Here is a 12,915-nt window from a genome sequence, read left to right as displayed (position 1 = left end):
TTTAGTTTAAAAAAATATCAAAAGGATTTTTTTTTAAGCATTATAGAAAAGTAAGAGTGTCTCAGTGCCTAAGATAATCTGAAGTATGACTGTTTGAATAGGGTCTGAGGAAATCATGTACAATTGCTGAAAGAACATTCTCAACAAGTTGTTCTTTTTGAGATCATGTTTAAGAAGATATCATGTCTAATTTGAATGAACTTCATGTAAGGAACTGCCTTCAGCCCGAAATTTTGACAGATCAACTACATTGTACTGATGGTGTTTTCATGTATGAAAAATATTCTTTCACGTCACACATATCCATCTCTGTATATTTGTACTTGATGGCAAGAACATGAGCATTCGAAAACTAGTCTTTATTTAATGATTTTGCTTGTCAAAGTGATTTGTGATGCTTGGAATGGATGAATAGCTACTACTAACATAATTCATGCATTTTCTGTGATTGTAATTAATAAAACAAGTGTGACAAATGATTTTCTGGAAAGTTGCTTAATATACACATGTCATGAGGTTGCATTGCAAGAAAGGCATGAGATCATGGAAGAGATGTTTGCCCACAAAATGCCCACCTCCCGAGGATGCAATGACCTTTGATCTGGAAATGAAGCACGAGGGTTACACACATTCAACACAGGATGCAAGCAGTACAGTGAGAAGGCACAGTGCATTACATATCTGTACAAAACAAGAGAGACACTGAAATGGTAGTATGAGGTATTCCCCACACCGTTAAATGCGGTAGGTTCCACGCCATAGTACGATTTCCAGTCCTGGCTGTACGGGCTCTCCACGTAATTTAGATACCACGGGGTCGACAGCAGCGTCTGAAACCCCTTCGCAGTGACGTCTGCCAGTTCACTTATGTACGGGTTCTTCCAGACGTGTACGACTGTGTCTGGTAGTACCTAGATAGTGGAAAGGAAAATACTACAGGAAGTAGAGTCCATGACTGTGAAGAACAAACAGAGAGATCTCCACCTGCAACTTGTATCAAGATTCCTGGATACTGGTTGCTCTTACACCGACAAACAAACTTACATTCCATTATGGTAACATCACAATTACAGCACTATCACAGATAATTCTTGGATTTTTTAGTATAGGCACAGTTTGCATTGTCATTCAGACTTCTATTTTTTCAGTCTTCTTCCAAGGCAATCATCCTTTCAAGACAAGTACATATGATAGTGGTCATACTGCCTCAAATCAATACACATTTCCACAAGATATATTTTAGGAAATATACCAACAATGTGCCTGTACATGTAGTTAAACTCATTCATCTACTTTGTACACCTTTCTGCAATCCTATACTATAATACTCGAAGTTGTTGTTGTTGTCGCGGCCTTATGTATTTCCTGTTTTATTTCGGCGTTGCTGGTTTCTCTATCTCCTCCCGAGCCGTCGGCTCCGGGCAGTTGCGACCGGTGCCGTCGGCCGCAGGAGAGTATCCTACATCGAATGGCGTGGGTTTCGTCCCCTCTCCGCCTCCGTGTCGACGTCGAGGACGAAAAAGAAAAATTAATTAGCTACATGCATAATGCATTTTTGTGCGTGACGAAAGAGCCGAGCTTTTCAATATTCACGGAACCTGCGCTGGCCTCCTGCTTTCTCGATCTTCCATCTTTTAGCTTGCAGAGACACTGGGGGATACTAAAGATGATGGTGCAGCGAAATCTCTGACATCTTCCGGCGGACGCGCACGCACACACAAAATGTACCTCGCAGAACTCTATACACACTCTACACTGTGTGTATATAGTTCTGTGATGTACCTTTGCCTCCGCCTGTTACGTGTACTGAATGTGTTGACGATGGTTAGGGGAGAGCGGGGTGAGTTGGGACGCGGGTCAAGTGGGACACGTTCTCTGAATCAAAAACTGTTCAACCAATCAGCGATTGGCTAATATCTACAATAAGTCCCTAGCAACCATACATCACATTAAGAAAGCCATGCAGTTCGGCAAATTCTAAGTGTGCATAAATTGCTATTGAAAATTTTCCCCCAAATATGATTTTTTTTTTAAATCAGGTTAATTACCCTGTTGTCTTTGTATTCATGATTTCAAGGGCACAATTGAAGCTGGTGGTGAGCCTTATTGATATGCAACTAATATAACTTGTTTTTGACAAATGCCTGCATGGTTACTGAGCAGTTGTACATATCTATGTATATGCCATGTGAGGGACAGTTGGGACAACGTGTCCCATTTGTCCCTCATAATAGCATTACATGTAAAACAGTTCAGATTTTCAAACATGTTGTTCAAACTTGTTTTGTTGAAATAAAGATCATTTTAAAGCATGTTTGACTGTTTTCATTACCAATGTTTCATTACGCCTTCAAACTTTGACTTTTCCGACATGTTTATAGGATGTCACACTTTACCCCACTTTACCAACACCGTCCCATTTCTCCCTTGCCGTTGTCCCACTTTACCCACGGGTGGGTCAACTTCTCCCCCAAAATAAGGTTTTTTCTTTTCATTAACTGCAGAAAATTGAGAACAGTGCCACCCCCAGTTTATAGCTCTTTATGTAACCTACCATATGAACCTTCATGCAAGCCCGCAAGGAAATGTAATCATCTCTTTTATAAAAAGATATCAGAAGAAAATCGGCGAACTTGAAATAATGTCCCACTTCTCCCCGCTCTCCCCTACACGAATCTGTGTGTGCGTGATATGGACTACAAGGGCATTTACGTACAGTTCGCCATTATTGGCGTCCCCAAATGAAAACAACGAACGTTGGTTATGTAATTGTATTTTGCACAACTGCAGAATACTATATGCAGCTCAGGTACGTCATTTATTTGCTCGCCGTTTGCTCTCAAGTCCGGTGTCATTGTACGCAGACTGTTTAGGACGCGGCTAAATATATTTGCCGATCGTACCCTTACATATCAGATTACACGCGCAGCTGTGTCCATTCGTTTACTGCAGAGCTGCTGTAATCATACATATTCATAAGATGAGCGGACGTAGAGGAAAACCCAAAGAGATTTTCCGCAGTAGGAGAAAAATCTCTTTGGGGAAAACCTCGCTTTGCCGACCGCCTATTTTTAAAATTGCAAGTGGAAATAGAATGTGTGGTTCTATGGTCTATCAAACCAAGTTTTGGTGACAAAAAAAAGAGGGAGCAAATGAAGACGAATGCAGTGATGTATATATTCTTCTTTCTTCCATAACATGGGAACAATATTAAAGAAAAAAATACGAGGTCGTGAGAACCTACTCACACGGGTGCCTACTAAACCTGATGACTATGATCTCCCCCTCCCCAAATAATAACAATGATGATAATAATTATAATAATAATAATAATAATGATAAGGATAATGATAATAATGATATAATAATAACAATAATAGGAGCAATAATTGTAGGCCTAATATTAATTATGATAATGTACAATCTGAAGCAGATGTAGTTCTATATTGATATGAAATATGATATATCAAGCCAAGTTTTGGTGATTAAAAACAACAAGGAGGGAGCAAAATTATGAAGACGAAAATATCTTATTTTTCTCTCATAACGTGGGGAAAAGAAACATGAAAAAAAAAACACAAAACAAACCGAGGCCTTGAGACCAGCCGTGGATTCCCGCGGGTGCCCGCGTGGATGCAAGAGCAGGGGGTACCGTAATCAAAGTCATAGTGTTAATATCTTCCCGTTTCGACGGGAACAACCTGTGGGCAGAACTTTCGGGGAATCTCATTTGCGTTTTTGGTAATTTTTCCCTGAATGTTTTTGTTTTTTGCCCTGCGGAGGTGGAAATGTGTGTGTGCGTGGGGGGGGGGGGGGGGGGGAGGGGTGAGGGGCAACAAGACAACTGTTGGACTTCAACGGGTGCAAATAACCCCTCGAAACTCAAGTTCTATAATAAAAGCAAGTAGTGGCGGGAATGATCCCTACCAATGGACCGGATCGCCTGGCATCTACTACAAAGATGTATTATAAAATTTCTGGGAAGGGTGGTCATTTAGAAGACAGCACAATTAACGAAAGAATGAGACGACTTTTCTTTTTATTTCTTCAATAAAAATGTGCAAAATCGTATTATGAGAAAAAAAAATAAAACCCCTCAGACCCGTGGATTTCCACGGGTGCTGCTATCTACTATTATACAACACCTCAGAATGATGTCGAATTGTGATTGGCCAAGAACATGTCACATGACATTCAATAGAAAATACCTACCAAACTCATTGAGAGTGACAGCCATACAATAGGCCCCTGGCATGGGCCTATTGCATGGCTCGAAGGTACTATAGCACGGCTTCGTGGGGGGCTACTAATGCATGGCCGCTCACAGAGTTCTGTGGCTCACAGCAGCAAAGCGCCAGGAAACTACATTGTACGTGCTGGCCGGCTGCGCTGCGATGCGCTGCCGGTAAACAGACCAGTCGCGGCGGAGTACTGCAACGTTAACGTGTACGCGCAGCTACTTTACCTAGCTAGTTGCATGTATTGCGGCCTACCTAGTTAGTACTGCTGTGTTTTTAGTTTTGACTCTGATCTGCTACGTGGACCACAGTGATCCCAAAATCAAGACTTCATTTCAAGTTGAGAAACCGTAATTTGATTATTTTTCTGTGTTTTTATACAAAATCATTTTCGGAAATAGAGAAAGTCTAGACCTACTACTAGATCTACCGACATCTCAGGTAGGCTTAACACTACAGTCAGGCCTAACTCGATCTAACGTTAGCGTAGAATGGGTATAGACCCTGCGGAGTTTGTGATTCCTGTGACTGTGTGGTCGAATCATGACGAGTGTTTGAAAGCAGTACACAGGGTGGTTTACAATTCTCGGCCTAATTGTTACATTTATTTTTGGGCCTTCCTGAGTTAGCGGTCACTAATTTAGTACTGTGATTGTGGACAAGGTGTTGTATAAAACGAATAATTTATGATTTTGTTCGTGCATTGGGGCACGTAATACCGCACTCGGCGCGAGATTCGCCACTGGTCTATTCAACGCGGCGCTACGCGCCTTGTTGAATAGACCAGTGGCTTATCTCGCGCCTCGTGCGATATTCGTGCCCTATGCACTCACAACTCATAAATTATTCGTATACTATAAGGCCAAGTAAAACAAGGCAATCGCCAAATTGTGTCTCGCCCATTCGCGTACAAGGAATTAATATCTTTTATAACTCCCAGAAGTTAATTGACCTGCTTATGACCTTTGACCTTGTGGTGACCTTCAATACCCTAAGGGACATTTACCATCCAAGTTTGGTCACAAACGGACAAAGGGATCAAAAGTAATGAGCCATAATCGAAACGCGCCATAAAAACTTAACATTGGGCCCTAAAAATTTGTTGACCCCTTTGTGACCTTTGACCTTGTGATGACCTTTAATTCCCCAAGGGACATCCACCGTCCAAGTTTGGTCACAAACGGACATAGGGATCAAAAGTTATGAGCCACAATCAAAACGCGCCCTAAAACATAACATTGGGCCCTAAAAGTTTGTTGACCCCTGTCTGTGACCTTTGACCTTGTGACGACCTTCACCTCCCCAAGGGACATGTTCCATCCAAGTTTGGTCACAAACGGACAAAGGGGTCAAAAGTTATGAGCCATAAATGAAATGCACCCTAAAAACTTAACATTGGGCCCTAAAAGTTCGTTGACCCCTGTCTGTAACCTTTGACCTTGTGGTTACCTTCAACTTTCCAAGAGACATCTACCATCACCCAAGTTTGATTGCCATTGTAGCAACATGTGCTGAGTTATGTGTGATAAGAGTCTTGCAAGTAAACTTTAACATATGACCTCAAATGACCTTTGACCTTATCATGTGATCTCTTACGGCACCATAACATGAAGGTACCCCCAGTGCATCCATCACCCAAGTTTGATTGCTATTGTAGCAACATGTGTCGAGTTACGAGTGATAAGAGAGTCTTGCATGTAAACTTTAATGTATGACCTCAAATGACCTTTGACCTTATCATGTGACCTCCAACGGCAACATAACATGAAGGTGCCCCCAGTGCATCTATGACCCAAGTTAGGTTGTAATCCAAGCAACTTATGTGAAGTTATTTGTCAAAAGAGAGTCTTGCAGGTAAACTTTAACATAGAAAAGAGGGTCTTGCACATACCCTTTAATATATGACCTCAAATGACCTTTGACCTCATCACATGACCTCTGACAACACCATAACATGAAGATACCCCTAGTGCTTCTATCACCCAAGTGTGGCTGCCATTGCTGTAACAGTTGCCAAGTTATGCATCATAAGAGAGTCTTGCAGGTAAACTTTAACATTTGTGACGGACGACGGACGACGGACGGACGACGGACGGACGACGGACGACGGACGGACGACGGACGGACGACGGACGACGGACGGACGACGGACGGACGACGGACGGACGCCATTTGGATCCCTTAGTCTCGCCTTCACCTCCGGTGGGCGAGACAAAAAGAAACCAGTTTCTCGTCCTCGCGCGCATCGATTTTGGCCGCCGCATCGATTTTTTTACTATTTACTATTTTCAAAATGGCGCTGAAAATACCAAGAAATTCATAATTCTCGTCCCAGCCCGCTCCCCGCCCGCCTCGATTTTCAGTTGCCGCATCAAAGTTTTTGATATTTACTATTTTTTCGGCCGCCGAAAAAAAGATCGACAATTCACCTACCAATCGTGATGTCATTTCTAATTACGCCTTGCGTCCTCTACTTAGCTGTAGTACAGCTGTAGCTTCTGTAGTGTGTATGTATAACGCGTAACGCATGCATTTCACACTGCGAGCTCGGCAAGAAGGAATGACCCACAAAGCAGTCGAACTGTAGTTGGATGGGCGCGGGCGCGGGCGGCGCCGGCCGGCCTGGGCTAGCTGTGATGAACAGCGCACTCGGTACGTCGTGAACGCGATAGCGGCAACATTTTTTTTTTGCGATCAATCGCTGATATTCCACGCATATTTCGCGCATTGTTCGTATTTTTCCCCGTTTCTCATATTTCAAGCGGATGAATTGTACTGTACAAATGCTTGTGAGGATTGTATCGAGTTTGTATTCATTTTCATGTCATTGTGACTACAATTGTATGTGCATGTGTGTGCAGTGTCGGAAGGTACGGTGCCGGTGCAGTGGCCGTGCCGCACCGTATTGGCAAAGTGTGCGTGTCTGTATTTAACATATGCATGTAGCTGTCCAGGGTCGGTCACCGGTACCATCCCCTGAGGCGAGGGGGCCTGTTGCATGAAACTCCAACCGGATTTTTTTCCGGTTGAAATCACAAAATTCCGGTTGGAAGCTCCCAACCAGAGTTTTTAGGCAACGGATTTTACATTCTTAGGTTAGCAACCTTAAAAAATTCAGGTTGGGCAAATCCCAACCTGAATTTTCTAAGGTTGCTAAAAAGTTTTATGCAACGGGACATGTCTGTCAGCTGTCTGCACGCACGCATGAACACATTCGAATGTGTAGAAGCCCGTACACTTTGCTCTGTAACGTTGCATCGCTGACGGCGATTTATTGTTCTATTTTGAAGAGAAAGTGAATGCGCTTTTCCAGCAAATGTAGAATTATCAAATGGGTGTATCTGCAAAATAAATAACTTTTCCACGGATTCTGGTTTGTCTCGTATTTCTGCGGGATACTTTTCTTTACGATGTAAATTCACGGACATGGCCGTGAGTCGTATCATCTGTAGTGTGGTATACAATCATTCATCATCCAAATGATGAGTGATTTTCAAATGTCTTTTTAGAACATGAAGAAACATCTTTAAACGTTTAATGCTATAATGCCATATCAGTATCATTTTGACATCCATCTGCAATTGTACAACAGTTTCCAGTTAAATGTGCTACAATAATTGTACTGTGAAGAAATGCAGATACATACCAGCTGTGTGGACACAAAAAGTCACAAACACCAATGATGAATAAAGCAGTGTTTTGAATATCATAGAATTTATTTCAGTCGTACATTCCTTGTTGAAAGACATGTTTTATACCTGTTTCTGAGTAGCACAATACATCAGAATTGCAAGTATAACACTGGTATCAGAAACAGTGGCGGATCCAGAGAGGGGCGCAACCGGCGCACGCCCCCCTTTAATTTTCGTTAAAAACAAAGAAAATAAAAAGAAAAAAGATGAAATGAAACCCGGAAGTGGCACCAGGAGAAATATTAGTCACGCCTCCTCTTTACAGAATTCCTGGATCCGCCCCTGAGAAATGCCATTACAACACTAATAATACCAGTATTAAGATGGTCATTTTCCCTTGACATCTGTAGTGGAAAGAAAAAGCAAATGTATTTCTGCATGCATGAAGTTTCATTTCAAGTATATGGTACATAATCTATTTATTTGAAAATGCACAGAGTGCAGGCAAGACATACTGTACACTTGGGACCTGGTCTCTCATATTAAACACAGCTACCAGAGTGATATTTCACTAATTGGTTATAAGAAAATAGTAAAGCCCTCTCTCGTTACCTTTCTCAGAATTACCGGATGAGAAACACATATTACTTTCATTTTGACAATCCTCGAAATAATAGTAAGATATCAAATAGTAAGGACCTCCCTCATCGCCTTGCTCAAAAAACCCGGACGAGAAACTACTATCTTTTTTTACTTGGCCTAATACTCGAAGTTGTTGTTGTTGTCGCGGCCTTATGTATTTCCTGTTTTATTTCGGCGTTGCTGGTTTGTCTATCTCCTCCCGAGCCGTCGGCTCCGGGCAGCTGCGACCGGTGCCGTCGGCCGCAGGAGAGTATCCTACATCGAATGGCGCGGGTTTCGTCCCCTCTCCGCCTCCGTGTCGACGTCGAGGACGAAAAAGAAAAATTAATTAGCTACATGCATAATGCATTTTTGTGCGTGACGAAAGAGCCGAGCGTTTCAATAGGTAAGCACTATCTGGGCACCCGTCCCGCTTCATCATGAATATTCATCACGCAGTAAGATACTGTACTAGTAAATGGCAGAACGCTGGATACGTGCAAAACGTATGGCCGGGAAATGTAAAAATCTCGAAAAATTGCACCAACGGGGAATGTTAAAACGTCTCGTCGGGAGATGGAAAAATGTTCAGTTTTGCCGAGAAATGTAAAAACGCTGCCGGGAAATGAAAAAAATATGTATTTCAACGGTATTACGGATACATGTAGATGATGAATATTCATGATGAAGCGGGACGGGTGCCCAGATAGTGCTTACCGTTTCAATATTCACGGAACCTGCGCTGGCCTCCTGCTTTCTCGATCTTCCATCTTTTAGCTTGCAGAGACATTGGGGGATACTAAAGATGATGGTGCAGCGAAATCTCTGACATCTTCCGGCGGACGCGCACGCACACACACAATGTACCTCGCAGAACTCTACACACTCTACACTGTGTATAGTTCTGTGATGTACCTTTGCCTCCGCCTGTTACGTGTACTGAATGTATTGACGATGGTTACACGAATCTGTGTGTGCGTGATATGGACTACAAGGGCATTTACGTACAGTTCGCCATTATTGGCGTCCCCAAATGAAAACAACGAATGTTGTTATGTAATTGTATTTTGCACAACTGTAGAATATATGCAGCTCAGGTACGTCATTTAGTTTGCTCGCCGTTTGCTCTCAAGTCCGATGTCATTGTACGCAGACTGTTTAGGACGCGGCTAAATATATTTGCCGATCGTACCCTTACATATCAGATTACACGCGCAGCTGTGTCCATTCGTTTACTGCAGAGCTGCTGTAATCATACATATTCATAAGATGAGCGGACGTAGAGGAAAACCTCGCTTTGCCGACCGCCTATTTTTAAAATTGCAAGTGGAAATAGAATGTGTGGTTCTATGGTCTATCAAACCAAGTTTTGGTGACAAAAAAAAAAGAGGGAGCAAATGAAGACGAATGCAGTGATGTATATATTCTTCTTTCTTCCATAACATGGGAAAAATATTAAAGAAAAAAAATACGAGGTCGTGAGACCCTACTCCCACGGGTGCCTATTAAACCTGATGACTATGATCTCCCCCTCCCCAAATAATAACAATGATAATAATAATGATAATAATAATAATAATAATAATAATAATAATAATAATAATAAGGATAATGATAATAATAATATAATAATAACTATAATAGGAGCAATAATTGTAGGCCTAATATTGATTATGATAATGTACAGTCTGAAGCAGATGTAGTTCAAGCCAAGTTTTGGTGATCAAAAACAAAAAGGAGGGAGCAAAATTATGAAGACGAAAATATCTTATTTTTCTCTCATAACGTGGGGAAAAGAAACATGAAAAAAAAAAACACAAAACAAACCGAGGCCTTGAGACCAGCCGTGGATTCCCGCGGGTGCCCGCGTGGATGCAAGAGCAGGGGGTAATCAAAGTCATTGTGTTAATATCTTCCCGTTTCGACGGGAACAACCTGTGGGCAGAACTTTCGGGGAATCTCATTTGCGTTTTTGGTAATTTTTCCCTGAATGTTTTTGTTTTTTGCCCTGCGGAGGTGGAAATGTGTGTGTGCGTGAGGGGGGGGGGGAGGGGTGAGGGGCAACAAGACAACTGTTGGACTTCAACGGGTGCAAATAACCCCTCGAAACTCAAGTTCTATAATAAAAGCAAGTAGTGGCGGGAATGATCCCTACCAATGGACCGGATCGCCGGGCATATACTACAAAAATGTATTATAAAATTTCTGGGAAGGGTGGTCATTTAGAAGACAGCACAATTAACGAAAGAATGAGAAGACTTTTCTTTTTATTTCTTCAATAAAAATGTGCAAAATCGTATTATGAGAAAAAAAAATTAAACCCCTCAGACCCGTGGATTTCCACGGGTGCTGCTAGTATTGAATTAATTGCACTGTGCTAGATTGTGTCATATTCTATTACATCTTATCTGAATGATTGTACAATGTCCATCTTCGGAACATCAAACTGAGGTGCTGGCTTTACATCCAAAAGAAGGGGAAAAAAAAGAAATACTACTAAGAACAAAATGAGTGTGAGCAATGCGACAACTATACAGTAAGAATCCACATGAGTACAAAGTTGTGCAGTTGGATTTAGTAATAGACAGGTATGCTCCTCTTCCAGTATATGTACCTGTTGAGGAAAAGTAAGGTGAAACTTGATTGTTAGAAGTAGGGTAATATATATATATTATATATATATATATATACACACATACCACTGGGCTTACAGCCACACGATCGCACATTGTCACAAATTAACCACACCATACCACCATACCACCATACGTGCATCCTTGTGTTTGCTGTATCACAACAACCAAAGGCTTTTCATTTTCAAATCACGAAGGGGGGGGGGGGGGGGGGGGTCCAGGAAGAATTGAGCTCATTGAATAATCAATTTGATGCGGGAGTGTTATGCAGGCATACTATCATAATATGAGTGTTATCATTTGTATATCTTAAAAAGAGGACATGGTTATGACATATTATATTTTGGATCAAAATTTGTCTGCCATTGATTGGTTAAAAGAGCTTCACGTGATTATAGGTATTTTGAACTATTTTAGAGTGTTGGTGTGTTTGACACTCCATGAAGTACTATTTGCAAAATGACGTCACTTTTATGACAACATTTTGCAAATAGTATACTATTTGCAAAATGATGTCACAATCACCCTTCTTTACAATCAAGTGTACCCGTCCGCGTCCGGTCCACCGAGTTCTGTGGTCCGGTCCCAAAATCTAGTGTTCAGGTTTGCAGCGGCCATACGAGCACTTGGATACATGCGACGGGCAACTCTGGCGGTGCCACGGCTACTGCATTTTTCAATTTCCGATCTCTCGCACTGTGCGTAGTTGCGTATTGCAGGCGCTGCGCTGCCGCCGCAGTGCGGCTAAGCCTGTAGACGGTCTATAATGATTTTCACTTTTTATTCAAATTTTTGATCCAAAATATAAAACAAATATACTTTGCCTAGTTTCGAGTTTCTTGTTAAAACTATGGGCCTCGGTGACTCCAAACTAGTACTATTCACTGGCGCCCCTCAGTGAATAGTACTAGTTTGGAGTCACCTCTGCCCATAGTTTTAACAAGAAACTCTCAAGGCCAAGTATATTTGTATACTATACTTCAGTGATTGAAAATGACAACAGGATCATGTTAACAATATCAATTTTTTTTCCTGCTGTATGTTTCCTACCATTGGCCTATCTTTCATCATAGGTTGCTGTGTACGTAAATCAAGATTATTCAGTTATTCTACATTTACAGTTGTAACGAGTATCTTGTAACATCCCGACTATGACTGTTTCAATTGTGCATTTGTAAAGTCTCACCTACATGGTAAATTATAAAGCCAATCAATATAGTGTAGCACTTTGGTAACAATGTGTCTATATTGGTCTAAAAACCTAATAAAAACTAGTAATATCATTGTAGGTGATTAATACCCCAACAAGTTCTATCTACAAGTCTTTTTTCTGGCTAATTGGGGCTACAATGCATTGTTACCATGGCAACATACTTCAGGTACTCTGAGAATTTTGTCCTGCACAACTTTCATATCACAGTGACAATGTGTGCCAAATTTCTTCCAACCAGCATAAAAACTAGAGAAGAATTTCAATTTGCAATCTTTCTCCTGGCTTGGAGGCCTCAATGCTCTGTTACCATGGCAATGCACTTTCCAGTACCCTCACAGAAAGGTCTTGCTCAACTTTACACCCAATTTTTCATGTGTGTGAATATTCTTATGAACCACTTAAAAAACTAAAGAAGTAGTTCATTCTGCAAGCTTTATACCCAATTTTGGGGCTATAATGTGCTGTTACTATGGCAATGCACTTTCCACTTCTTTTGAAAAATGTGTCCTGCACAACTTTACACTGATCCTAATACATAAATGTATGTGTGCAAAATTGCATTTGAATTGCTTGAAAAC

The 12,915-nt window shown here is 41.5% G+C and overlaps 1 protein-coding gene across 1 annotated transcript in view; it reads right to left on the bottom strand.

Moving 5' to 3' along the window:
- The window catches only part of LOC139712484 (beta-hexosaminidase subunit alpha-like), a 42,288-nt gene that overhangs the window by 9,476 nt on the left and 19,897 nt on the right, over positions 1-12,915 (bottom strand). The window contains exon 10 of the mRNA XM_071624299.1: positions 734-911. Coding sequence (XP_071480400.1) covers positions 734-911 — 178 coding nt within the window. The remainder of the gene's footprint in view (positions 1-733; positions 912-12,915) is intronic.

Source organism: Diadema antillarum, unplaced genomic scaffold (assembly GCF_040938485.1).
Source record: "Diadema antillarum isolate AM-2024a unplaced genomic scaffold, OU_Dant_1.0 seq00001811_RagTag, whole genome shotgun sequence".
NCBI classification, from domain to species: domain Eukaryota; kingdom Metazoa; phylum Echinodermata; class Echinoidea; order Diadematoida; family Diadematidae; genus Diadema; species Diadema antillarum.
This window is presented reverse-complemented; position numbering and strand designations above follow the sequence as displayed.